Source organism: Aulonocara sp. 'chitande type north' Nkhata Bay, linkage group LG7 (assembly GCF_057382095.1).
Source record: "Aulonocara sp. 'chitande type north' Nkhata Bay isolate Kocher_YH1m ecotype deep benthic linkage group LG7, A_spYH_male_GT1.1, whole genome shotgun sequence".
Lineage (NCBI taxonomy): Eukaryota > Metazoa > Chordata > Actinopteri > Cichliformes > Cichlidae > Aulonocara > Aulonocara sp. 'chitande type north' Nkhata Bay.
The window spans coordinates 33,825,457-33,853,257 of record NC_141350.1 but is presented as its reverse complement, the minus strand read 5'-3'; the positions used below and the strand labels follow the sequence as shown (position 1 = coordinate 33,853,257).

General features: G+C 41.6%; 3 protein-coding genes across 4 annotated transcripts in view; 1 reads left to right on the top strand and 2 right to left on the bottom strand.

Moving 5' to 3' along the window:
* The window catches only part of LOC147325565 (regulator of G protein signaling 7-binding protein B-like), a 267,021-nt gene that overhangs the window by 221,918 nt on the left and 17,302 nt on the right, over positions 1-27,801 (bottom strand). The window lies entirely within an intron of this gene.
* Positions 3,120-12,171, top strand: LOC147325567 (complement component C7-like). Its single transcript, XM_086300135.1, has 18 exons — positions 3,120-3,223; positions 3,355-3,407; positions 3,601-3,676; positions 5,205-5,346; positions 5,461-5,605; positions 5,825-5,963; positions 6,295-6,423; positions 6,554-6,797; positions 6,901-7,014; positions 7,119-7,285; positions 8,139-8,367; positions 8,454-8,625; positions 8,884-8,971; positions 9,083-9,215; positions 10,977-11,168; positions 11,374-11,470; positions 11,574-11,755; positions 11,863-12,171. The coding sequence occupies exons 1-18, from the start codon at positions 3,158-3,160 to the stop codon at positions 12,036-12,038; spliced, it is 2,544 nt and encodes an 847-aa protein (XP_086156261.1). The 5' UTR covers positions 3,120-3,157; the 3' UTR covers positions 12,039-12,171.
* Positions 14,345-25,160, bottom strand: c6.2 (complement component 6, duplicate 2). 2 transcript variants are annotated; one of them, XM_086300134.1, is made up of 18 exons: positions 24,989-25,160; positions 24,470-24,688; positions 23,942-24,098; positions 23,094-23,238; positions 22,874-23,015; positions 22,201-22,339; positions 20,498-20,695; positions 19,942-20,185; positions 19,150-19,272; positions 18,876-19,042; positions 18,564-18,789; positions 17,728-17,896; positions 17,441-17,552; positions 17,218-17,350; positions 16,783-16,977; positions 15,739-15,826; positions 15,309-15,553; positions 14,345-15,224 (listed from the first exon to the last, which is right to left on the bottom strand). In XM_086300134.1, the coding sequence occupies exons 2-18, from the start codon at positions 24,613-24,615 to the stop codon at positions 15,046-15,048; spliced, it is 2,808 nt and encodes a 935-aa protein (XP_086156260.1). In that variant the 5' UTR covers positions 24,616-24,688; positions 24,989-25,160; the 3' UTR covers positions 14,345-15,045. The 2 variants fall into 2 exon arrangements, with proteins under 2 accessions (XP_086156260.1, XP_086156259.1); XM_086300133.1 differs by having other exon boundaries at positions 24,470-24,641; positions 24,989-25,159.

Genomic DNA, 27,801 nt, shown 5'->3' with positions numbered 1-27,801 from the left:
TTAGGGCAAGAGAAGAACATGCTGGGAAATTTAGGAGAAGTGGACATTTGCTATTTATTTTTCCCAAATTTGCCTTGTTGGCAGCTTTTGTCTTGTAAAGTTTTTTTCTCATGAAATTTTCAGGTTTTTCTAATAACTTTGTCACATATTTAACAATAAATCTGCATTTGTTCTCATTAATTCAATTTAGTCAATATTTGACAATATTGACAATTTTTTCTTGCAAAATGCAAAAAATTGCCACGTTTTTTCTCAATTTGCTGTTTTTGTGTTTCTCAATTTCTCCTAAATATGACACTTTTTGTCTCCTGAATATGACCAAATTCATATTTTTTCATGTGAATTTGCTAGATCTTTATTTTTTCCCTATATATTTCTATTTTTTTGAGTAAGTAATATACCAATTTTTTTCCAAAACATTTGCCTTATTTCTTCCAATTTTAACAATTTTTTCTTGTTGATTTACAAAATTTACAAAAAAACTAAACCTTTTAGTATTTTCTTAGTCTTGTATTTTTTCACTGTCACCTTTTGTCCTTTGCAATAATCATAAGTGTGTCATGTGCATTTGTCTTTATTTGTTTTATAAAAAATGTCAATATTTTTCTGTCAATGTTGAAAATGCTCTGGGAAAAAAATGGATAACACAGTATCATCTAAACAATTTAATATATTTACATAATTACGTGCATTAGTCAACCTTTTTAATAAAGCTCTTACAGCTAATTGGTAGCTGCCGTGGGTGCTGAGAGAAACTGTGAGAGAAACTTAACAAATGGCTGAAAAAAGCTCAGCTTCAGCTTGGACTCTACACGTAGACTAACAGAGCGAATGCCTCCCAGCCTGTGGAGTCACATTTCAGTGCTTTTCCATTCAGCAGTACATGTGAGTCCTTACCCAATCATATGTCAGCTACAGCTTGTTTTTGACCCTGTCCTCAGACCACCCCTTAAACCACCCAGCACTCTCCACATGCTGGGTGGTTTGAGGGTAACATATAGGATCTCATAGCACACACAGAGACACACAATATTCTGCAGTTTTGATATTTGAGATAGGACGCAAACTCAGTCAATATAGGTGAAAAGTTCTGGTTATAAAAGAAGCCTGCTGTTAGTGATATTAGACTCTCAGGGGAAGAGGATACAAAATCACAGAACACCCTGTTAATTTAATATGTTGAAATTCTCACCAGGTATATACTTAGACTGCTCTTACAGTTCAGTCACAGTAACTCAAAGAATCTCATAAAAATTATTATCATCAGTATCATCATGATTTGGAGTTGCTTTGTTTTTGGTCGGATGAAGAGCAGATGTGGTTGAATCTTTACCAAGATGCATTAAATAGGTTGACTTTTTTTCATATGTTGATGTATTTTAAAGTAAGAATCCTGAATTTATTCCAATAGAGATGGTTTAGACATGTGCAGGGGAAGGGTGGTGGATATATTCAGGAGGAAAAGGGAAAGGCCGCAGAGGAGGTTCATGGATGTGGCGAAGGAGGACGTGCAGAGGGTTGGTGTGGCAAAGGAAGATGCAAGAAGAGAGTGAGGTGAAGGAAGAGGATTTGCTGTGGTGACCGCTAAATGGAACTGCCGAAAGAAGAAGAAGATGTATTTGGCATAACTTACAGAGGTTCAATAAAGACGTCCCCAAAATATTTAACAATTATCTCCATACTAGTTTTTTGTTTTGTTTATTGTTGCATACATGCCTTCTTATTTTACTAAACTGTTACCTGGATTTCACCTGGAAGTCACCCCCTGAAAGGCCTCATGGGAAACTGGTTCCTATGTGTAGTTCTTCAAGTGGAGTGTGTCTGCTGTGCAAAATGAGTCTGTGCTGTGTTGTGTGGCCTATAGTGAATATCCTGTTTGTACAAGTGTGAGTGTTCACTTATGTATCATGTGTGTAAAATCCATATATTCATGTTACTTTGGCAAGGTTTAGGGAAAGAAAACATGTTAATCTTTCTAAGACATTTCCGTTTCAGTTTTTATTTGTCATATGCAAGTTAGCACAGGGTCAACATTGCAATGAAATGTATTTGACGAGGAGCAGACAGTCACTCAGCAGTATAGTATGTAAAAAATAGTAAGAGCAAATGCTCTAGCACATTTGATGCTAGAGTTATATTATTATTCAAAATACTAATCACCCGAACGACAACACTTCACAAAAAAAAAAGAAAAAAAAAGACATGAGCAAGAATTTATAGTCCTGTGTCCTGAGCATCCATCAAGCACCACTACAGCACAGGCTTGTGATACTGTCACAGTGGTAACCAGTGCCCTCTAGAGGACCAAGTGTGCACACTGGCAGAAACACAATAGAACTACAGCTTCTATTATTATGCTCCATCAGGCTGACAAAAATAGAGGCTACTGTGCTTTTAAACATCATTAGCAAACTTTTACATTTTTTGGGTGTGATCTTTCTTTTCTATTTTTTTAGTTTCACACATAATATCTTCTTGATCTACTGATTTTACACACCAGGTGAAAGATTTTCTGCTTTCTCAATCATGCCTTACACATTATGTTTAGACCACCGAAGGGCAACTTCGTCATTTTAGCACCAATTAATGTAAAAATCCTGGTTAATTCCTAAGACTTGAACTATTTCTTGCAGCTATTTGTTGCATAATGACAGACCACTGCTGGGCTATAATCCAGTCTGCCTGTATAAGTTCTACCTCTGACGGGAGTTTTAAGTACTTGAAATGAAGGCATCTGGACTTATGCCAGTATTTAATACCTGGGACTTTTCTACATGAATTGTGCAACAAAAAAATCGAATGTTTTCAAATATGAGTCTATGTGACCTTTGGCTAAATCACGCTGACTCAGCTTATGGAAGCCTTATCCAGGATAAACAGCTGTGACGTAGCTGCTGCTTTTCTCCTACAATGAAAAAAGGACAAAAAAACAGCACACCGTTCTTGTTGTTCCCAAGGCAAACAGGATTATCACATATTTTTACTGGAAATAGACACACAGTGACACAAAGTTTGGTGGAGAAATGGAAGCAGTGGAAAAGAACGCCAAGTCTCTGTTCACGGCTTATGAATTGTGGGTGTTTCTTCAGTGTGGGAATTCCTGAACTCTAATGAGTAAAAACCACCAACCCTCCTCCAACCCTCTCCAGCTGGTTATATGAGCCTGAGTGCTATTGTGCTAGTCCAGAGGAGACGGCTGAACTCTGAGGAGCACATCATGAAGGTAAGCACTTATCAAATTTAGATTATATCTAAAAATAATTGGGAGGTATTTTTTTGGCTAATCGAGCATAACTACTATTAAATGAGGAGTTTTTACATTAAATGAACTCTTTCCCTGCATTTTTTTCACAGCTGAATTTGGCTGCTGCTTTGGCGTTGTCACTTGCCTTCATCTCTCCTGTTTGGTAGGTGCACACATGCAGAAATCTTTGACACTGTTGGCTGTTAAACTTATCTCTGGTACACTGTTTGTCAAAAATCATAGTTTAGATTTTTTTTTTTCATTATCAAAGGTTTTTCTACTATCTGTTCATTTTAAATAATATAATATAACATAACTGTTTTGCAATGAATACACTGTCCCATCCTCATCCCCAGTTGTCAGCAGCCTGTAAACTGCAGATGGGGGCCTTATGGAGACTGGTCTGAGTGTGATGGCTGCACAAGTACAAAGGTACATTGGAACTGCTTCAGCATTCACTTACATGCAGCAGAGACATGTAGCTAAAAGCTTTGCACGTAAATAGAGTGCCTTTTAGCCTGAGGCACTGTAAATTCTAACGAGTAATTGTGTTTCTACTCCTGCTCAAGGACACTTAAGCACAAGGAGTGCCTCGGAATCAACTCTCCAGTCCTAAAACAGCTCTAAACCCATAGACTGTATATAAAAGATGGGATCTCAAATCAACTACTGATTTGAGAAGTCCTGTTGTGAAACCTCAAACTGAACGCCAAACTGCAATTTTGAAATTGGCACTGCATGGAGGGAGAAAAGCTACAGCCCCAGACTTGACTGGGGAAGCTGACAATCACACATGCCAGAAACAGTTATAAACAAAAATGGAGTCAGAAATAAGACGTGTGTAAATGTCGAACAGCAGTTGCTCTTCCGTACTCTGAAGAGTAGCAATTATACAGCACTTATTACTGAAGAGGAGCTTTAAATGGAGTGATAATTTAAAATATTAGTGTCATGTTGTATTAAATAGAGCCTAAAACTAGTTATTGAGATCATACAGAAACTTTTTACAGCCTAGGCCTTTTTCTTCACGTAGATTTCTAGACAACAAAAGATGCCAGAGTCGCCCCCTGCAGGCCTTTAGAAAGATGCAGCTTTATGGCACTTCCACTTTAGCTTTACTTTGAGAACTAGAAGCGAAATCTAATTTTTACACATGCATCTTGCTGTATGGGTAATTTGGCCCTACTTTTTGAATAATATCTTTAGGAACTTAAAAACAAACTTTAGTTTTGGCTTGCCTGCCTGACCCCTAGTTTAAACAAACTGTTACATAATGCAAAAAATGTTTGAGGCATAGGCAAAGATCACCCCACAAGTTTGTTTTTTTTGGTTCTGTCTCTTCTGATCTTCACTTTCTGATCTTCACTTTAAAGCCAATCCTTATAGTATAATGTTTTAAAGATCAGTGTTTTGTCCCGAGATGTGCATTATTTCTGCACAGTTTGTCCCTTTGCTGTGACATAATGAATATAGTGCACACACAAATTGTTTACACAGCAGTCACACATTCAGTGATGCCTGATCCCCCAAGTCCATTACGAAGACTCTGATTTGCACTTTGTGTAATCCTCAGGCCAACAGAAACAAAAGGCCTCAGGACTGTGAGAGGAAACACAGTGAGAGCGCTCCATCTATTCATTACACTTGCATGCCTACAGTTTAGTCAGAGCCACTGCAGTCAAAGGAGAAGTAATGTTTCTATCTTAGCAGAAGCAAGGTCATCACCAAACAGAGCAGGAGTGAGTGACCAAGGATTGGATATTTATGAAGTCAGATACTAGCTAAAAGGAAGAACTGGGGTGGAAGTGGGTTTCAAAGCAGTGTATTGATAAACAACAATTGTAGGCAATTGAGCTTCAATAGTGCATGTGACCATGCCAATAAGCGAGCTTACATAGGGTGCACTAGCAGTATTAGCGTTCAAAAAGACTATTCATGTTTTTAATCACTTTTTTTACAGGTACGAACTCGACACGTGGAAGTGTTTGCCCAGTTTGGCGGTGTGCCGTGCTCAGGAGAGGCCACTCAAACACAAACATGTGTCCCACAGAAAAGATGTCCACTGGAAGCAGGCTGTGGAGACAGGTTTCGCTGCAACTCTGGTAAATTGCAGTGTAAACAAAAATATCGCAAATAATTAAAATTCCTTCTACAGCATTTTTTGGGGTTTTTTTTGCAATCTGTGGATAAACCTCTTTACTGAAACCATCATGCAGGTCAGTGTATCAGCCAGTCTCTAGTGTGTAATGGAGACCAGGACTGTGAGGACGGGCTGGACGAGCGAAACTGCGGCGAAGACAACAGCCTGGCCACGTGTGACCTCGACAAAACACCTCCAAACTCTGACTTCACAGGTCGAGGGTAAGTAGCTACAGCTCCCAACACCAGGAATGTGACTGCAGATCAGAATATGATTTTTGGGAAGGAGAATATTTAACTTATGTGTCTAGAATATAGACTGCATAACCTCAGTGGGTTCTCCTCTAAGTTTTGGACTCAACAATTTGTCTCCATGCTAGCCTTTGAGGCTGCAGTTTGGTGTAAAACTGATGTGTGTGTGTGTGTGTGTGTCTTGTGCAGGTACGATGTGCTAACAGGGAAACTGAGAGCAGGTGTGATCAACACTCGAAGCTTTGGAGGGCAGTGTAGGAAGGTGTTCAGCGGTGACCATAAAGTCTTGTACAGACTGCCACACAACATCCTCAGATATAACTTTGAGGTGAGTCAAACAGGAACCTGTAGTTTTCATGCAAAATAAAGTTGGTGAGCTGACTCCTATGAATAACCCAGTAAGATAATAAAAGAATGCTCAATTTGACATCAAGTAGTTGCAGGTAAAAGTTCACTCAAAGTGACAAATTTGCTTTGGATGATGGTCTTTTGAGGAAAACTCTGTTTGATTTGTCCAACTGTTGGATAATAAATGTTTGCAGAAAATTGCCTGCAGTTGTTGAGTTGTGAGCTGACTGACAGCCTGAACAACACGGAGCTGATGTGACAAGCTGACGTCCGATTTTAGAAAATGCTGAACTCTGATGTTTGTGCTGCAGGTGACAGTAGACAATGACGAGAGCGACGAATCCTACGAGAGCTCTTGGTCCTACATGCAGCACATCCAGAGCAACGCCTTTCTGGTGCACGACCGGCGCACGTTTCACAAGGAGGTTACTAACAACAAGGTGTGTATACACAAATACAGTTTATGTCTTTTTTTTAATTCCAATGAGATTAACAAACTGTACCTAGGCTCAGATCAGTCGGCTCTGTCAGCATCTTGCTCAAGTTTTTCCTTCCACATCTGTTGTCCAGGCCTACCGACTTATAATCCTGAAGAATAAAGTGGAGCTGGCCCAGTTTCAAAACTCTGCCCCCCAGTATCTGACTCTGGCCGAAGGCTTCTGGAAGGCCTTGTCCTTGCTGCCCCTCACATATGACTACTCGGCCTACCATCAGGTGCTCCAGAAGTATGGCACACACTACCTTTCCGAGGGCTCACTTGGAGGCGAATACCAAGCCTTGTTGGAGTTAGACCGTCAGGCACTCGCATCTACCAGTAAGAATATTTGGTATTAATGACACCAGGCATTTTAGTCAATTTAAAATAATGCACACACGTTAGAGATAATCTGTTTGATCCTGGCTTGTTTTCTGTAAAGGTACGACAGATATAGATTACCAGAGGTGTTGGAGGAAAGTTAAGCGCCGTTTCTTCAGGAAAAAAGTCAAAACAGTCTGTGAAAAATTGACAAAATCTGTATCAAGCAGCCACGGTGGGTGAAAGGTTTTTATATCAAGACTTTTGAACCATACACAGTGGCCCATAGAGGGTCAAAGAAACCAAATAAATGATTTAACCTCCGCTTACTTTCTACAGGAAGCAGTGTTAACAAGATGCCCATTAAGGTCAATGTGTTCGGAGGAGATATAGGACTCATTGGTGCTCTGAGTGTTCTGGATCTGGAAAACCCAGAAGCTAATGGAGAAGTTTACGATAACTGGGCTTCATCTGTCAAAGACTTCCCTGAAGTCATAAACCAGAAGGTATAACAGTGAAAAGAGTGAAACATCTATTTGCTTTCTTTCTATTGTCTGCTTCATCCTGGTTAAGTGACTCTTTCTCAGGCCCCTCCAGGTGTGGGGGCCTATCTCCCCTCACCATACTCGTGCCTGCTTCATGCCCTCGGGGGCAGGGCTATGGTTCTCCACAGCTTCTAGCAGATAGTTACATGGAGAAACCTTTTGAAAACACAGGTGTGCACGCAGGCGCTCATAGACACACACTATATCTTCCTTGGCTGCTGCCTCAAAGCATACCATGCGCTGTCGGTCTTGCATGCTGCTCAGAAACTCTGTTACTCTACTTATCTAGGTTGTTGCTGTGGTCTCCCTATTGTGTTGTTCTCTTTTTTGCTCGTTTTCTTTTTCTGTTTTGTTCCATCAGGTGATCGAGAGGATTTTTTTAGTGTCTTCTCTCACTGTCCCTCTTCCCCTCTATTTTTCTTTCCCACCTTTCTTGCTTTCTTCCTTTCCATCCCCCATCCATATCTGTCCATTCTTTAATAACTTAAAATATGATAGATAAATAAATAATAACAATAATAAAGATCAATCAAGTGGACCAACAGGATAGGCAAAAAAATAAAGTGACTCTTTGGTTTGGGCAGAAACTCAAACAGACTCACAGGAAGGGAAAAATTAGAGTTTGGATTCAGTGAAGTGAGACGTGATCTTTTGCAGAGTTGCCTTTATAAATGTTGTTTAGAGTTTAGGCTTGGCTTCTGCAAGCTATGCATTTGCACTTAAGAAGATATAATTTGGTTTCTTTTCATAATAAATAACCTTCCTTGATGAAGGATTATGTGTATTTGTTTTAAATGTGTTGGGTTTTTTTCAGCTGCGCCCTCTGTATGAGCTGGTTAAGGAAGTGCAGTGTGCAGGACTGAAGAAGCTCCACCTGAAAAGGGCCACAGAGGAGTACCTGGCGGAGGAGCATCCCTGTCACTGCCGGCCGTGTCAGAACAACGGTCAGCCACTGCTGACGGGCTCCGAATGTCGCTGTGTCTGCCGCCCGGGAACCTCAGGACGAGCATGCGAGAACGGAGCTGTGATTGGAGAACAACCAGGTAACCAGCCATAAAACCTTGTGCCATCCAAACTCCTTTCCTAACAAGACAGAACTGGAAACTGAAGCTCTCCTGATTTTCTTCAGGGGTGATCCACGGCAGCTGGAGCTGCTGGTCTTCCTGGGGCTCATGCTCTGGAGGCCAAAGGTCAAGAACCCGAAGCTGCAATAACCCCGCCCCCAGCAGAGGTGGTCAACATTGCACGGGACTGCAGGTGGAACAGAAGCCCTGTGATGACCCAGACATCCAATATTTACAGTAAGAATCATTTTATTTAAGTATTAGTCTGGTAAATGTAACTTAATCAATATAATGGAAATAAATAAATGAAATAAAACAGTTTAAAAAGCAAAACCAAAAGTTTTCATTCATTTCAATCTCAAGGTTTTAAAGGTTATTTGCAATGTCCTTAATGATTTGGATCCACAAGTTGTGATTTTGATATTGCAAACTAATCCACTCCAGTGACATTCATTTAGTATCAGAGTCATCTAACTGCAAACTGTTTGCGTTCAGGATGATGGAGCCCCAGTGCTTCAGTCTTTCTGTAACTCCACCAAAAACCTGTGGGCCTCCTCCAAACCTCAGGAATGGATTTGTTCAGGTGAGGCTAAGCAGCTGTTGAGGCTACTGAACCTCTGGTGTTTGGGACTGAGAATCTTCTTTAAGTCCATCAGGCTGAGGATGATTGAGCTTTCCTGTCATTTTTTTCTAGAATCCCAGAGATTTTTACCTGGTTGGAAACACGGTGGAGTACTCCTGCGTGGACTGGTATTACCTCAGTGGAAATGCAGTAGCAACATGTGCTGAAAACCAGAAGTGGACTACAGGACCGAGGGTTTGTAAAAGTACGTTTTGTGATTTATTTATTTTTTTGTGTGTGTGTGTATAATTTTTTCTTTTGCTATCAGGTTATCCCAGAAACTGCTGTGTGAATATAGCCACTGGCTAAGAAGCCAGGACTCAGGGGTCTGGAGTCATGGAGTAATTTTTTTGTGTGCCATGTGGTGTTTTATGAGTGCTTTGGTCCAGAGAGAATTCTTCAGTATGTATGAACGGATTCCTTCACATGAGCAGAGGTGGCAAAAACGTAAAGTGACAACTCTATTTAAGTACAGCAACAATGTATTTGTACTTCATTACTTGACACCTTTGCACATGAGCATTTTGTGCTCCTGTTCAGAGATTTCTGGAGCTTTGAGGCTTCTTTTTGCAGTCATCTTAAATTTATTTCAATAGTCACAATTAGGCAGGTTGCATTAGGTTTGTGCAGCAAAAGAGGGAACTGGATGGCTACAGCCAGCTTTGTTACTTACTGAGGTAATGCAGAGGTGATTTCCAAGTCAAAACTTTGCCTTATCTGTTGGTTGAGACACCACGATATTTTCTTCGGATAAAAATTTCCTGCTGTCTGATTAGATGATAAAAGAGTCAGAAATTATTGGTGTTGTGCGTGGTTCAAAGGGGCCTGGGTCCACTCACTTCAACAACTTGTCCATCCTGACTGTGAGAATTGTTTTCTTAGGTGTTTTTGTCAGTTATCAAAACAAATATACGACCAGATGTGTTTTCTTTTCTAAAAGACAGTCAGCAGATCTGTCCTATTGCAGCAGCCCATTTCACGCTGACCCATATCTGTGAAATCTGAGCAGCTCGTCCTGAATCAAATGTTGCTCAGAAGAGATTGAAGAAACTTTCCTTACATTTTGTTGTTTTCTATTCTGCTGTGGGTGCCGTGTTTTTTGACACGGGGATCATGTACACCTGAAGCCTCAGATTGGGAGTAAGGGCGTTCAAAGTGAGGATGAAGTCACTTAATGCAGTTACTTCCACTGAAAGTAAAAAACCTACAGAACATAACATAAGACAGGTTGAGGTGGTTTCTGTTGAGAAAAGTTGTAGCTCACCCAAGTCTCTTTCTTTTTCTCACTCTCTCATCTGTAATGAGGGTAATCATTCAAATAAGACTTTGATAATTGAATTACATTTTGGATATTGCTGTCAACATTAATGAACCGTCTGAAGCCTGCATTGTTTTGTAATGCCAGCAGAAGGCGACTCCTCCGGTTGCAAAAAGAAACGTTTTTTTAATGACTGCATGGACTGAGTTGCTATTTTCAGGTCTTACTGAATAAAAGTTGAAGTTAATTTTGTAAATGATCATCATTTCTAGGGCCCTTAAAGGAGGATAATCCAGGTCATGAGAGTGCTTGTTAGCATATGAACAGTCTAACAGTCAGAGATGCTCCTCAACCATGGTTGGATGCTTCATAGCAGAACTTCAACGGGTGATGTCTTTGGTGGCGATGCCCATCTTTTTTGTACAGTTTGTGGGAACCAGCAGGTTTCGCCTCATTTCTACCACCTCCCCCTTGCTGCTTTATAACCACTTGAATTTTGGACATAGCAACCTGCTGAACAGGGCACACAGCATGATCATAAACCCTACACAGCCTTGTAAGATGGAGTAAAATTAAGTCCCAGAACTGAGTAAAACCTTAAAGATCTCCATGTTTTAAGTTTTTCCATTGTTAGTAACTGTATTGGAAGTTCAGTTTTGTTGTAATTCTCACTCCCTGATGCTCAAAAGCTTTGTCCTCCTGTTCCAGGTTCCACATGTGGGATTCCCTCACTCAACAATTTAGTTGTAGCCACACCAACCAAACAAGCCTATGAGATTGGAGACAGTGTGTCCCTGTCCTGCCCCGAGGGCTCGGTGATTGACAGAGAGGTGTCGGAGATCATCTGCACTCCCAGTCTGCAGTGGTCTCCTTCTCCTGCTGTTGCTCATTGTACAGCAGGTAAAATGCATTTCATCTTGCTCTTCTTTTTTTGCTCTCTAAGGGTGACTTCTGTCTCTCTAGCTGTTATATGTTCAGTATTTTCTTCTCAATAACTTTTTCTGGCTGCATTTTGGTGGTGGGCTGGTAAGGTGCAGTCAATTTTTGTCACGTTATATCTGCTTTAATATATGGTTGAATCCTGCTTTTTGTATGCTTTCCTCAGCCCCCACAGCTCCCTCTCCTCCTTCTGGCCTAACATGTAAACTATGGGAGACTCTGGGAAAGAACGAGTGTGTCTGTAAAATGCCGAATCAGTGCACGTAAGCTGATGTCCATTTCTGTATTTAGCACATTGGAAATGCTCCATCTATTTATAAAACCTAATTCAAATTCTCTCCGTTTCTGTGTATTATCTTCTTTTAGGACTTCTCTGCAGCTGTGTGCCACACTTCGTGCAAACCATAATATGGTGCTAGATGTCTGTAAGCTCGGAGCTCTGCGGTGTATGGGCCGGAACTTCGTGTTAACCAGTGACAGCGACTGCCGGTGGCCAGAGAAGAAGTTTACATCCTGCGAGGATTGCCAGCCGGGGACAATCTGTCAAGGTGTCTTTATAGAAGACTTTTTCTTTTCTTTTCTCACAATAAAAGCCAAAAACAGGATGTATATGTGACAGGATGCTGTATAAAACCATTGTGCTTTTTAACTGCAGAAGCAGAGAGGAAATGCGTGTGCAGGAATGCATCAGAATGCCCCAAAGACTCTACTCCACTCTGCGTTAGCTCCGGTGACGGCAGCACTCACGTGACCACGACTGAATGTGAGGCGGGGGCCAGGCGATGTGCTGGAGAGCAGGTCAACGTGATCAGTATTGATCCCTGCCAATAATAAAGATGCTGGTTTTGGCTTTTTCTCTCTGAAAATTTTGACATTGTACATACAGTGGGGCAAAAAAGTATTTAGTCAGCCACCGATTGTGCAAGTTCCCCCACCTAAAATGATGACAGAGGTCAGTAATTTGCACCAGAGGTACACTTCAACTGTGAGAGACAGAATGTGAAAAAAAAATCCATGAATCCACATGGTAGGATTTGTAAAGAATTTATTCGTAAATCAGGGTGGAAAATAAGTATTTGGTCAATAACAAAAATACAACTCAATACTTTGTAACATAACCTTTGTTGGCAATAACAGAGGTCAAACGTTTACTATAGGTCTTTACCAGGTTTGCACACACAGTAGCTGGTATTTTGGCCCATTCCTCCATGCAGATCTTCTCGAGAGCAGTGATGTTTTGGGGCTGTCGCCGAGCAACACGGACTTTCAACTCCCGCCACAGATTTTCTATGGGGTTGAGGTCTGGAGACTGGCTAGGCCACTCCAGGACTTTCAAATGCCTCTTACGGAGCCACTCCTTTGTTGCCCGGGCGGTGTGTTTTGGATCATTGTCATGTTGGAAGACCCAGCCTCGTTTCATCTTCAAAGTTCTCACTGATGGAAGGAGGTTTTGGCTCAAAATCTCACGATACATGGCCCCATTCATTCTGTCCTTAACACAGATCAGTCGTCCTGTCCCCTTGGCAGAAAAACAGCCCCATAGCATGATGTTTCCACCCCCATGCTTCACAGTAGGTATGGTGTTCTTGGGATGCAACTCAGTATTCTTCTTCCTCCAAACACGACGAGTTGAGTTTATACCAAAAAGTTCTACTTTGGTTTCATCTGACCACATGACATTCTCCCAATCCTCTGCTGTATCATCCATGTGCTCTCTGGCAAACTTCAGACGGGCCTGGACATGCACTGGCTTCAGCAGCGGAACACGTCTGGCACTGCGGGATTTGATTCCCTGCCGTTGTAGTGTGTTGCTGATGGTGACCTTTGTTACTTTGGTCCCAGCTCTCTGCAGGTCATTCACCAGGTCCCCCCGTGTGGTTCTGGGATCTTTGCTCACCGTTCTCATGATCATTTTGACCCCACGGGATGAGATCTTGCGTGGAGCCCCAGATCGAGGGAGATTATCAGTGGTCTTGTATGTCTTCCATTTTCTGATGATTGCTCCCACAGTTGATTTTTTTCACACCAAGCTGCTTGCCTATTGTAGATTCACTCTTCCCAGTCTGGTGCAGGTCTACAATACTTTTCCTGGTGTCCTTCGAAAGCTCTTTGGTCTTGGCCATGGCGGAGTTTGGAGTCTGACTGTTTGAGGCTGTGGACAGGTGTCTTTTATACAGATGATGAGTTCAAACAGGTGCCATTCATACAGGTAACGAGTGGGGGACAGAAAAGCTTCTTACAGAAGACGTTACAGGTCTGTGAGAGCCAGAGATTTTCCTTGTTTGAGGTGACCAAATACTTATTTTCCACCCTAATTTACGAATAAATTCTTTACAAATCCTACCATGTGGATTCATGGATTTTTTTTTTCACATTCTGTCTCTCACAGTTGAAGTGTACCTCTGGTGCAAATTACTGACCTCTGTCATCATTTTAAGTGGGGGAACTTGCACAATCGGTGGCTGACTAAATACTTTTTTGCCCCACTGTACACACAAATGTTTTAATCTAATTGCTTGTTTTAGTTACATACGGAAAGTTAATAAAACGTTTTTGTTACTGTATCATACAATCTAAGGACTTATTTTTGCTGTTGGTGGAGCCATTACACATAATTCTGACCCAGCCATCCAAATGTCTCAGCAGAAATCAAGACTCATAAGATCAGGCTGTGTTTTTTCTTTTATTGTCTAATTTTGGTGGAACTGTAGCCTCAGTTTCCTGTTCTTACCTGACAGGAGTGGTACCTGGTGTGGTCTTCTGCTGCTCATTCAAGGCTGGACATGTTGTGCATGCAGACATCGTCTTGTGCATACATTCGTTGCAGTGAACAGTTATTTGAGTTATTGTTACTACCTCTCAGTTCAAAATAGTCTGGCCATTCTCCTCTGATCTCTGACATCATCAAGTCATTTTTTAAATTTATTTAACTATTTTCTATTTTTTTATTATTCTCTATAAATCCTTCCATGTCACTTAATTCGGCATCTTTACTGATTTTGAGAGTTATTCTGATACCTCAGCATGTCAAACTGCCTAAGTGCATGGAGTTGCTGCCATTTGATATAGTCACATTAATTTGCAGTGTAAAAAAGGCAAGGGATGAGAAAGTAGTGCAGGAGAAAATGAAAACAAAGTTACAATTTTATGTTTTTATTTTTGCACGTGAAGCACATTTAGCAAGGATAAAAATACCTGGAATTAGATTTGACTGACAGACTGCTGCTGCTTTCTTCCTCCTTCACACATAAGTCAGATTTTTTTAAACTGCTTCATTCATTATAGAGTATCACTAAAGTGAGGCTATTGATATTCATAGGCTAATGAGAGGCATGCAACTCAGAGGCCATTACAGCGACTCAGAACAAAGTAAAGGTGAGCTCATTGAAGCTCGCCGTGGTTTTTCACTCTAACCTGCAATTCAGCCTAGTCTATTGCTCCCCTTTGGGAGAGGTTGTTAACTTTCCCCCAAATTTTGTGCTCACAGGCATGTTCACTCAATGTGTAAACTGAAGAAGCAGATATTTTTCAACCAGGAAGTTATGATGATGCAAGTCTTAAAAGCACCTCTTAACCTCATAAACATTTCCTGGAAATGGAGTTTCATTTTTTACTTTTACCAGATATAAAAGTTGTAACTGTGTGATATTTCTTTCTTTTTTGAAAATCATTTTTTATGTCAAAGTTCACACCATGTTGTTGTTTATTATGTCTTTAAATTGATGTTTGTGGTGCTCAACGAGGTCTAAAACTATATGTGCTGAATGCAGTTTTAAACACAACATTCAGTGTTAGGTGCTGCTGAGTATAATGCAGCAGAAAAGCTTTAAAAGCGTCATCACGACTCACATTGGCCTTCATTGAGAATTTCAAACTCGTACTTTGAGCATTTAAGCGCGGCCATAGAGCAAAGGTCCATGCTGCGAGTCCTCTGGAGCCGGGTCAGCTTTATGCAGAACGTGTGCTGTTTCACTCTGGGGCACTCCCGAGCAGCTCTGCACTCACATTTCTTAAACACTGCGGGACAGACGTGAGTTAACATTAGGTCAGTTATTTGTGCTTCATACTGTTAGGCTAAAGGTTTTGTGAGGTGAAACTCACCAGAGCAGATCTCCCACTCATAGCAAGTGTCAAGTTCACAAGGCTCCTGAACAGAGCTCTTAGAGGACATGTTGGCCCTAAACATGGCCCACTCCAATTTGTCCAAAGTGCCCGCGTCGCACGCAGCTTTGCTGACGAAGAACAGCGGGTCACCGTGGCAACGACCAGCTTGGAAGGAGCAGAGCGACATTGACACTGTGACGCCGAGGTCTATGTTCAGGATGCAGAGATTCTCCGGCTGTGAACTACACACACACACACACACACACACACACACACACACACACACACACACACACACACACACACACACACACAGGGCTGTCAATCACATTTCAAACATTCAAAGAGGATTGTTGTAAAAGTAAAAGTGCATACATTATATGGAAAAATCCATTCAAATGTGACCAGTTCATTCGTAAATACTTACAGGCAGCTCTCCCGTGGGACACAGACACAGCGAGAGTTTCGCAGTACCTGTCCTGGACCACACTGAACATCAGGAACAAATGGTTCCTCTACACACAGCACATACAGAAACAGCATAAACTAAGTATTGTCCACAGAAACTATGTCAGCAGGTTAATGGATATGATCATTTATAGCAGATTAAACTACTCAGAAGTAAAAACAAAAAAGATCAAGGTGTAAAAATTTTGATGTAAATATGCCAAATTTTTAACAAAACTGCTCATTTACACATGTGGTTCTCATTTGAAATCTGAGATAAAAAGTTTTGAGAACAGGTCCACAAAAATCCAAAATCTTTAAATTTAGCCAATTTGTTGTTCACGGTTCTCCTCTGGGAAACGACCAGATGTCCACCAGCGCTGCGGCGGTTTGTAGATAATTGCCTGGAATTCCTTCAATGTTTTCAACGAGCCTCCATACATCGATAAATAAAGGATAGCTAAATAAAATTCACTTTGCCAAAAACTCATTACAACTTCTACCTTGTGTTTGGCATGTTCTTTCTGGCTCAAAATGTCTTGATATAATTCATGAGAGATATGTTTGACAATCAGATTTTGACAAATACCGAAAATCAGTTTTTGGCTCAATCTTCTGACCATTTGGGAATGTCCTGCCAAAGTTTCCAATCTATCTGACTGGGTGGCTTTGGAAAATGTAAAAACTGCAAAGGAGGTTTTTCACTGTGGGTGCACAAAACTGAGCAGCTGATCTTGAATGGAACCTCTGCCAAACTTCAAATCAGATACGATTTTTTACTTTTAAAGGCCGCTTACTGGAACTTGTTTTGTTTTTTAATGAAATCTTGTCAAATAGCTAAAGCTTCAGAACTGTGTATGTCATTTTATTCATTAAAACCATCACCACCTGCTCTCACTGACCGGTGAGTATCTCCAACCAATCAGAGGTTTATCTAATGAATAATACACATGAATGAAAAGTGCAGGTCAGAAATCAGAATTTGACCAGTAGGGTCCCCGTTTTCTCCAGCAGTGTAGTGTACCATTAGTGCAGCGCAGTTCAGCAGGTATTGGGGGCTCCCAGGTGAGACTGTCACCACACTTGTAGAAACCTCGCGGCAGCGGCTGCATTCCTGCCTCATTGCAGTTCAAACGCACCACTTCACCCACTCTGTACTCGTCTTTGCTGGGAGACAGACTTGTGTCGTCAGGGATGTCAGGGGGAAGGCAAATCTTCCCTAAAGGTTACAGGATCACATAGACGTCAGGCGCAGCTAATCTTTGGTAAATGATAAATGGCCTGTCTTTGTATAGCGCTGTACTAGTCCCTAATTACCCCAAAGCGCTTTACACATCCATTCACACACACATTCACACACACAATCCTTAAGCAGTTTGTCATTTTTTTGTGCGTTAAGGACTATTGTAGCAAACCACTAAGATAACTGTGGACTGGTTTAATGGGAAAACAGACTTACTGATGCATCTCCCACTTATTTGACTCCAGCTTCCATCAGGAAGGCAGTTGATGTACTGAAAACCGTCGAGATCAAACCCAGTGACACACTCAAACTCCTCGTCCTCACCAAAGGTATAATACTGCTTCGCTTTCTGTCACAAAATAATGTAATGCAGATATGAGCGTCTATATAAAGCACATGTCATAATCTGACGCATTTCAGCTTGTGTGTCTGGTTTTACGCGGAGGAAGCTGTTCTCAGGGCTCTTTGGCCGCAGACATCCCTGCACACCAGGTGGCAGCTCGTCCCTCCAGCCTATCGTGAAGTCGTCATCATTGTCACAGGTCTCCTGTCTGAACGAGAGACACAAATCAGATCGTCCAGTAATTCTGAATAGTCAAAATAAACAATCAGCTGTTGTACAGGAGCAGCAGTGTATCCTCATGTCCATGTGTCAGGGTAAAAGCAGCGAAGATATAAGGTTGACAGAACTTTTCCTTATACTGAAATATAAAATAAAAACAGTACTTTGTGAAGATGGAGATGTGACAGGCCTCCTCCTGTCTGTCTGGGCCACTGCAGGGCTGTCCTCCTTTGAGAGGGGCGGGGTTATTGCACCGCCTCGTCCGATGTCTCTTCATGGAGGCTCCACAGCTGCTCCACGACCCCCAGCAGCTCCACAAACCATCCACCGCCTCTGTGGATGTAGCAAAGCAGATAATGTTTCCAGTGTGAATGTTAGTAAAACCTGATTAGAATCTGTGTTTCATCTTAACTGTGTTTGCTTCAAGGTTTTGAGACTCGCTAGCAGTTCCTGAAGTATTATTCAAAGTTCAAAATAAGAAGTTGATCCTAAGAAAATGAGGGGCATATTAGAATAGATATTCTAGATTTAATCAAATAAAAATAATGTGACTGACTAGCAGAACTCGGTCTACAAATAAAAACCAGAAACAACAAAAAATCCTCATTTTCAGCTCTGTCACTGATCAGGATCTTTTCATGTTGGACTGCCGGTCAAACAGTGCTTTTCTAGTCTCACTGACCTCTCGAAGCGCTTTAGCCTACAAGCTTCATTTCGCCATACATCAGGACAGAGCCAGACTGCAACGGACAATCAAGTCTGCAGATCTTCCCAAATTGTTTAAACTGCTGCCTTTAGGCAAACGCTACAGAGCACTGTTTATCAAGACCAGCCGCCACAGAGGCAGTTTCTTCCCCCAGGCTTTCACTTTAATGAACACTGTGAAATAACCCACTGTTATATCAATGCTATTTCACTAAGGACACTTTAAATTCAAAGTATTTCCACATCACACAGCAACAGTGTTTTTATAACTAGACCTGGTGAGCACCAGATATACCTGAAGTGTAATCAGGAGCCCGTATTTCACAGTTGGCTCCATAGGTGCCAGTCTGGCAAACGCACTTGCACTCTGTGCCGGACAGAACAGGCCTGGCGTTGTTGGGACAGGGAGCGCACTTGCAGGGATCAAACTCCTGCATGTACTGCTGCAGGGCCTTCCTCAGGTGCCTCCTCTTTGTGGAAGCGCAAGGAATTCCATGAACCAGATCTATGAGAGGAAGCAGCTGGACACGCCGACTCAGATGTAAGTGCAAGATTTTTTGTAGATGGTTATTTCTGTGATGCTTGAGGAAAGAATACTACAGTTAACCTTGTAATCGACGACAGCAGGGTTTTCGAGGACAGACTTTGCCCAGTTCTTGAAGGATATTTTATCCGGAGTGGCGCCCTGCCTCTCCCAGGCCAGAGCTGCTGCCTCTCTAGCTCGACCTCCTTTCACCATGGAGAAAGACCTCTCCGATGCCTGAACATATGAGCCTGGACAAAAGAAATGTGCAGGGAAAGAGTGAAGAAGATAACACGGTAGAAACTAAATCAATGCTCTCTATTGAGGCAGTGAGGCAGAAATATAGTATTATTGTTACCTTCATATTTCTGAGTCATCCGGTTGTTAGAGCATCGGTTTTCACGCCTGTGTTCTGTGTAGAGGATGATAGTCCAGGTGGTCTCTCGGCCCAGGCAGTCTATCGCGCTCTCCTCAGTTACACCTACAGAGAGAAAAAGAGCAAGAAATGCAGAAATGCAGGAAATCAAAACAAGCTGTTGTGTGTTTTATGTTGTAGACAACAACGTGTTGTTTCTGAGGAGTGAACAGGTCAAAGCGTATTTCTCCCATTCCCCTATATGTTGAGAATATAAAGAAAAAGGTCAGGATGAAAGCGAGGTAAAACTGGAGGAATGGTTACTCAGCCTCGTTTAACCAGATGTACAAAAAAAAATTAGACTTGCTCGAAAATATTTGTGGTGTTCTCTGGCAAATGCCAGTCAAGAGGCACGGTGCTGGGCTGTGAGCACAGGAGCCACCGAAGGATGTTTCTGACAGACTGGTCAGAAAAATTCACAAATAACCACGTGGAAGTCATTGTGTCAAACTCTGGCTGTGTGACATGTCATGTCTCATTGTTGCTCCTCTAGTGCACTTGCTGTTAATTTCATTTGCACTGAAGCCGGTGAAATGCCCTCACAGTGCTTTATGCTTTCTAATTGGACAGATCTGATATCCCTGAAGCTTAACTGACTTTGTGTTGTACTGTGGTATTTGAGTGTTTCCTTCATTTTTTTTCTTTCCAGTTTTTAGTGTTTAATTAATTTTTCAGTTTACTGTATGTGCCCAGTGCTGCATTTTCCATTTTTTCCACCAGGCTGTGCTGTTGTACCTGAACTCTTGAGCTCCTCTCTGCTGTACTGGTACAGCAGATCATAGTGGCCTCCCAATGTCCCTGAGCTGTAGTAGTGTGTCCCGAAGCGCTGAAAGATTTCCCTGTAGAGTGCGTAGTTGTAGTCGAGAGGAAGGGCGTGGAGGAACTGTAAGAAGGGCTGTGACAGGACGAGGTCCCCCGGGTCCCGAATCTTGAATGTTGACACAGGAAGGACTTGGTTCACTCTGATAAACTTGGAGTCCTACAGAAGAACATCCAAGAAATAAATAAGAAGATCATAAGGGGAAAAATACAGATAAAAAAGAAATATGTGTTCCTGCACACATGTTGACCTATTTATCTTTGTGGGGACTGTGTTTCAGATCCTACTAATGCGGTCATTTTTTATACAATGTAAACATCGTGTCTTTTCTTTTCTTTCCTTTTCTTTTCTTTCTCCTTCTAACATTACATCTATGATTAGAAAATGAGGGAAAGCATAATGTGAATCTGGGTTTCTCAAAACTACATCATGTCAAACTTGTGAGTGCATCCCACAGTTTTCTGGACTCACCTTCTTCTTTGAAGCTTCAAAAGCTTCACTTTTAGAATCGGAGTGCGACTTAGACGATGCACTGAAGAAAAAGATCGGGAAGAAAAACAAGCCTTGAGATTGCGTGCTGCTGCCAGGCGTCGTTTGGGAGGTCTTCAAATCGATGGACTCGGCGTGCAGCGGCTGAGGCTCAGTGTTGAAGTCCTCTGGCTCTCCAACCTAAACAACCACAACTACATCTGTTACCTGGGACTTTTCAAACCCTGCCATATAAAACAGGCGGTGCACCGGTTCAACTCTTGTGTAACATAGCAGGGCGTTCAATGCACCATCCTTTCCATTTAAAACACATTTTGTTATGTTTTGTTGGGCTGAGCACAGCAGTGGTTTGATTGAATGTTTCACACAGTGTTTAAACAAAAAGTGCTTTTTAATAAGTACCAATAAAAAATACTGTACATCATTTCTAATGTCCACATGTAATAAAGAGGCATTTCGTTATTTGTCTAGAATAATTTAGATTTTTATTTTAGAGATTAGCAGATGCCTTTTCGGGGAAATTTGCATTTTAGTTAGCACTCTGCACTTTAGGAAACCATTCGCACATCAAGAAACATACGTACACATTAGAGATCTTAAATATATACTTATAAATATATTTATTGAACATTTTAATGATTTGTGTGATTCTGCACTCGAGTGGCTACTTGGCGTACGGTGGACAGATACTGTAAGTTAAAGAGACAGTACTTGTCACAAATGTAGTTGATTATTATGTAGTTTAGAAAAGTGTGGGTAATGCATTTGCGCAATTATTATGAATATAGATCTTAGTGTAAGTGGATTTGTGGTGTAGCGATCACGCGCCTGTTCTCTCTTTTGCCTTCTACAATGTGTTTGAGCAAATGTGTCCCCGGGGGTTTGAACACTATTTAAAGGTTCTGGTAGAGCTCAAGTGGGAAGTTTGGTTGGAGAGTCGCTTGGGGGTTTCATTTGGGATTTCTAGGGTTATTCGGTTTTAACACAAATGTACTTATTATGGATACTTTTGTTTGAAAGCTTTAATTATAAATGTGCACAAATGGTTGTGTGGCTTATCTGCCTTTTTGGAATGTGGAAAAACCCCTGAAGGTTTTGAGAAAAGTGTGGCTCATCAGCAGCACGTTATAAAGGGCTACCAATTACCTAGACAGGGCTGCTGGTATACATCACTAATGCTCCACAGAACTGCCGGGTTAAGCTTAGTAAAGTCAAGCTTTGATCAATAAAAATAAAAGAACAGGCTCCATTAACTCGTGTGTCTGCTGCAGTGATTGTAGCCTTGCTGCTCAATGGTCGTTCGTCACATCATGACATTGTGCTGCACAAGCAGTTTATATAAACGTATGTCAAGCAGTGTTGTGTACAACTCAATGTGAGCTTCCTTAGGTGCTAACAAGTGTGGAAGTTGCTGGGAACACTTCAGCTTTTCCACTTTTTAAAGATTACATTGAAAATACTGTTAATGTCTTAAGGTGGCTGCTCGATGCACCTGGCAGTGCATGTGTTAGCTTGATCAGGCTGCTGCTGGTTTGCATTAAGTGCCAGTTGGGTAGGATTTGACTCTATTGCAACCACTTTAGTGACACAAGTAAAATGACTTTGTAAAGACTGTCACTGCTGATTATTTACCTGGAAGTGACAACAGCTCCATATGAATGCAAGACTCCAATACCAAGACCTACCTTGATCTTCAAAGTTTTAAAGTTGTAAGGAACTCGGTGGTAGAGTAATGTGCTTGGAGGCCTCTCAATGACGCAGGTTCCTCCCATGAACATGTTGTCCAGCACTGCTCCCCTCGGTTCCTGGGCGAGAACATCAAACCTTCACGAACACAAATCGGGGGAAAGTCAAATCTCATTCGCTTGTAAGAAAAAAGTCCATTTTAAAGTCTAAAAGTACATCCACAGGCCGATGTCATTATTGGCTTATATTGAAATTTCTGAATAAATAAACTGGAATAAAGTGTAATAAAAAGTACTGAAAGCATTTTCTGCATTTTTATGTCAGAGTTTTGTGTTTATAAATGTTTTTATGATATTCACTATTATCGTGAAGATTTAAACATTTAATTTTCAAGGATTTTTTTATCTGTGATATTTTTAAAATATTATGCTTCTATATTTATGCACAAACCAAAAATTTCAAGTCGTCAGATGCTTTGTTTTCCTATTTGAATTGCTTTCAAAGCTTGATATCAGCCTCAAACAAAACAAAACGGTGATTATCTGTTTACAAGTAGAAATATGACTGGACCACTGAGGAGGAGGAACATAATATATGAACACAGGAGGGAGGAATGCAAGAGGACTGACATGAGTCAGGATCTCAGCTGTGACCTTTTGACCTTTAGCTTACCCGTTCCCCACCAGGTCAGACCCTGGAGCCACTCTCTTCTCTACAGGACACACAACAGTGAACTCGCCACAGTCCCTCTCATCGGAGTTATCCCCGCAGTCGTTCTGTCTGTTGCACGTCAGTGTCGAGTTAATGCAGCGCCCTGCAGGAAGAATGTGAAGCTATTTCTTTTACTGTGAAGCAATTATGTAGATATCATTTATGTTAATATACCACTAACCGTTATCACACTTGAAGTTGTCCCTGCAGTTGACAGACTCTATCCTGCACTCTGTGGATGGATAGCATTGCCTCTCCTCTGTCAGCTCGGGGCTGCAGTCGGATCCACCGAACTGAGCCGGCCTCTCGACAGACCGGGTCCGAAACTGTGCCAGTGACATGAGAATGAGGCCGGTGATCATTCTGGTTATATTATATTAGATTTTAAGTTTCCTCCATTATAAACTAATTTGTTCCTCCAATCTCAAATCAGCACTTTATAAAAATATCACACTATTAAACAATATCAAGGTCTTAGTAAGGCATTGGCAAGTGCTCATTTCATCATTTATATAGCATTACTCCTCCTTAGTATGCCATTACAAATAGAGGTATATTTTTATGACAATGATCATGATTATTACAAGCAGTGATGTAGCAGCAGTGATAGCTCTACATACTGTAACAGTAACAGATGGATAAATATTATATTTGATATTATATGGAGTCACCCTTTAGCCAGTAACCAACTATTTGGTTACCTAAAGCCCTCAGTATGACCCAAATGCTGATCAAATCTATTTTATATATATTCAACTCTTTTTATGTTTATTATTTGGTAAAAATGTTCATCTATGTTACTCAATCTTATGTAGACCTAATATTTTCTTAGATGAAAGGCTTTTTCTTAAAGATAAAACCCTTTATTTGTATTTTTCAGAGCTTTCAAAAACACCGTCTTATTTTGGTCGTTCATTTTTTTTGTCCATTTAATCCAAGGACAATAATGTGGCCGTTTAGAAATGTGTGGAGAAAATGTAGAGTTAAGATGAGAGTCACTGTTTTACACCGTGACTGCGAGTTCCTTGCCTGTTTCTTGGCACAGGGCGAGCAGTCGGACCACGGCCCAAAATCAGTGAGCAGGCAGTTGATTGGACAGGCGTGCTGGTTGCAAGCTCTGCTGTCGTATTGCTGACATAACTGAAAGCAGCTGCTCTTCCAGAAATATTCATCATGCCGAAACTGCCTGTCAAAAAAGCATGAAATCCTTTTACATGCAGCATCTGCTGGCATCATGTGCATTTCTCTACAGCAGTTGAAAATGGGAGAGGAAAGGGATTCATTTTTGATTTACAGTGTTGCACAATTACTTTGGCTTTAACAGCAAACAAAAGAAAAAGCAAAACTTCTGAAAGAAATCCTAAAAAGGACACTTCTGCATGCCATTTTATCTGTTTTGATTAAATAGGCATTACATGTGCACTCTGTAGAGTGTCCCACCTGTTTGTGATATCTATGCTGCATCTCACCTGTGTTTCTTCTCAGCATCATACACTTTTCTCACCTATCGCTTGCGTCTATATTGGTTTCACTGTCTGTGCTCTGTGTGTGTCTCACCTCGCTCTGTTCTGTGTGCCATGGTTGCAGGTGCTGGAGCAGGCAGACCAGGAGCTCCAGGAGTATCGGTCGCAGAAACAGCCCAGACCGGTTGATAGGCAGCTGAGGAGCAGCAGCAGGGCCAAGCTGCTGGAGGGAGCCATCATGGGAACTCAAAGTGGTTTCACCTCCACTGAAGATGATGTAATTCCCAGCTCATTATTGAAAGTCCCCAATCTCCTTTTATTCATTCAGGTAAATATCATAAGTGGTGTTTTGCAATTGGACAAAATTCCTTTTTAATGCAAGCAAGAAGCTTTTTTCTTGTAGGAAAATGCATGCTTTATCATATTTAACACACAGTGGACACATTATATGAATATAACATAAGACTAAAGTACGTGAAAACTATAAAGAAATAAAAGAACAAAGCAACCAGGTGTGAACTGGTGAATTGCAAGCTTTCAGCAAAATGTATTTTCCCTTTTAAAAAAAAAAAAAATGCATTTCTTTAAAAACATGAAAAAAAATCAAACTCACCAGTGATGTCCTGTTCAGCAAGTGTAATTCTGTACTTAACCTGTTTGGCTGAATGTTAACGTTAAGTGTAAGTGGAGTAAATGCTCTCTGCACTGCAGGCAGAGCTGAATGTGACTCTGAGGGTCCTGAAAGCAGGAATAATAATAATCATAAACCTCCCACTGTTATTTCTCTTGGAAACCTGCTTGATATTTGGACTTACTTTGACCAATCAGAGCCCAAAAACTTTAAACTACCAAAAAAAAAAAAAAAAACCCACAACAATCAGTGCACATAAAGTCCTCCTTGTTACGGGAAGTAAAAAGCTCTGGAGTTTCCCAGCTGCTCAGACATAAACCAGATGTTCAGTGCTTGACACTCGACAGATATAGATAGCGAAGGGGGGAGTACGCTTATTGTCTTCCCACACTTTCTTTAGTTGTCCAAGTGTTTTCACAATCTGGCACCACACATAGTTCTTGTGCAACACTATAAGAGAAACTAAAATGCAACAACAGAACTTTATACAGTGGGGCAAAAAAGTATTTAGTCAGCCACCAATTGTGCAAGTTCCCCCACTTAAAATGATGACAGAGGTCAGTAATTTGCACCAGAGGTACACTTCAACTGTGAGAGACAGAATGTGAAAAAAAAAATCCATGAATCCACATGGTAGGATTTATAAAGAATTTATTCGTAAATTAGGGTGGAAAATAAGTATTTGGTCACCTCAAACATGGAAAATCTCTGGCTCTCACAGACCTGTAACGTCTTCTGTAAGAAGCTTTTCTGTCCCCCACTCGTTACCTGTATGAATGGCACCTGTTTGAACTCATCATCTGTATAAAAGACACCTGTCCACAGCCTCAAACAGTCAGACTCCAAACTCCGCCATGGCCAAGACCAAAGAGCTTTCGAAGGACACCAGGAAAAGTATTGTAGACCTGCACCAGACTGGGAAGAGTGAATCTACAATAGGCAAGCAGCTTGGTGTGAAAAAATCAACTGTGGGAGCAATCATCAGAAAATGGAAGACATACAAGACCACTGATAATCTCCCTCGATCTGGGGCTCCACGCAAGATCTCATCCCGTGGGGTCAAAATGATCATGAGAACGGTGAGCAAAGATCCCAGAACCACACGGGGGGACCTGGTGAATGACCTGCAGAGAGCTGGGACCAAAGTAACAAAGGTCACCATCAGTAACACACTACAACGGCAGGGAATCAAATCCCGCAGTGCCAGACGTGTTCCGCTGCTGAAGCCAGTGCATGTCCAGGCCCGTCTGAAGTTTGCCAGAGAGCACATGGATGATACAGCAGAGGATTGGGAGAATGTCATGTGGTCAGATGAAACCAAACTAGAACTTTTTGGTATAAACTCAACTCGTCGTGTTTGGAGGAAGAAGAATACTGAGTTGCATCCCAAGAACACCATACCTACTGTGAAGCATGGGGGTGGAAACATCATGCTATGGGGCTGTTTTTCTGCCAAGGGGACAGGACGACTGATCCGTGTTAAGGACAGAATGAATGGGGCCATGTATCGTGAGATTTTGAGCCAAAACCTCCTTCCAACAGTGAGAACTTTGAAGATGAAACGAGGCTGGGTCTTCCAACATGACAATGATCCAAAACACACCGCCCGGGCAACAAAGGAGTGGCTCCGTAAGAAGCATTTGAAAGTCTTGGAGTGGCCTAGCCAGTCTCCAGACCTCAACCCCATAGAAAATCTGTGGCGGGAGTTGAAAGTCCGTGTTGCTCGGCGACAGCCCCAAAACATCACTGCTCTCGAGAAGATCTGCATGGAGGAATGGGCCAAAATAGCAGCTACTGTGTGTGCAAACCTGGTAAAGACCTATAGTAAACGTTTGACCTCTGTTATTGCCAACAAAGCTTATGTTACAAAGTATTGAGTTGTATTTTTGTTATTGACCAAATACTTATTTTCCACCCTGATTTACGAATAAATTCTTTACAAATCCTACCATGTGGATTCATGGATTTTTTTTTTTCACATTCTGTCTCTCACAGTTGAAGTGTACCTCTGGTGCAAATTACTGACCTCTGTCATCATTTTAAGTGGGGGAACTTTCACAATCGGTGGCTGACTAAATACTTTTTTGCCCCGCTGTACGTTGTTTTCAGCTGTATAATTGGAGAAGTTTAATTCATGGAGTTTGCATGTGCTCCTTTTGCCAATGTGGGTTTCTTCTGGGTACTTTGATTTTCTCCCACAGTCTAAAGACACCTATATTGGGTAGGTTCTCTCTCCTTCTCTTTGTTAGACCAAATGTCAGACCAGATGAAAAGATGGCCAGCCAATCACATCCCAGCAGCTGATCAAGTTTGTCCGACAGGGAAGTAAAGTGCCAAGCTGTCCCATTCATTTGAGGTCCCTTCTGTCATTAGGAGGTAATTGGTAAATTACAGCAGCCCTTGGCAGGCAGTTGAAGTTCCCCAGAGAGATCAACATAACATCACTGCATCCAGACATCATGCTCTGGTCCGTAGTACAGCTGAGTTTCTGTAAGAGGCAGCTTTTGAGAGAAAAGAGCTCCTGGCAGCAAGCTAACAAGCAGAGTGGAGAGCATTGATCTTCCCATTGGAAGATGGATAGAGACGTTTCATTGGAAGATCCACATAGAATTTCCTGAAATCTCTTGGAGTCATGGGTGGCAAGAGTAGGAGAAGAGCTATCCAAGGTATTATGTAGGAGGCAGAGCAGGGGAGCTTTTGGCTCTGGCTCCAGAGGAATGATAAGTTGTGGGACAATGATCTTAGTCCAGGAAATGAACGGTAGGGAGTGAACCAGCAGGGAGAGGTGGCTCCTG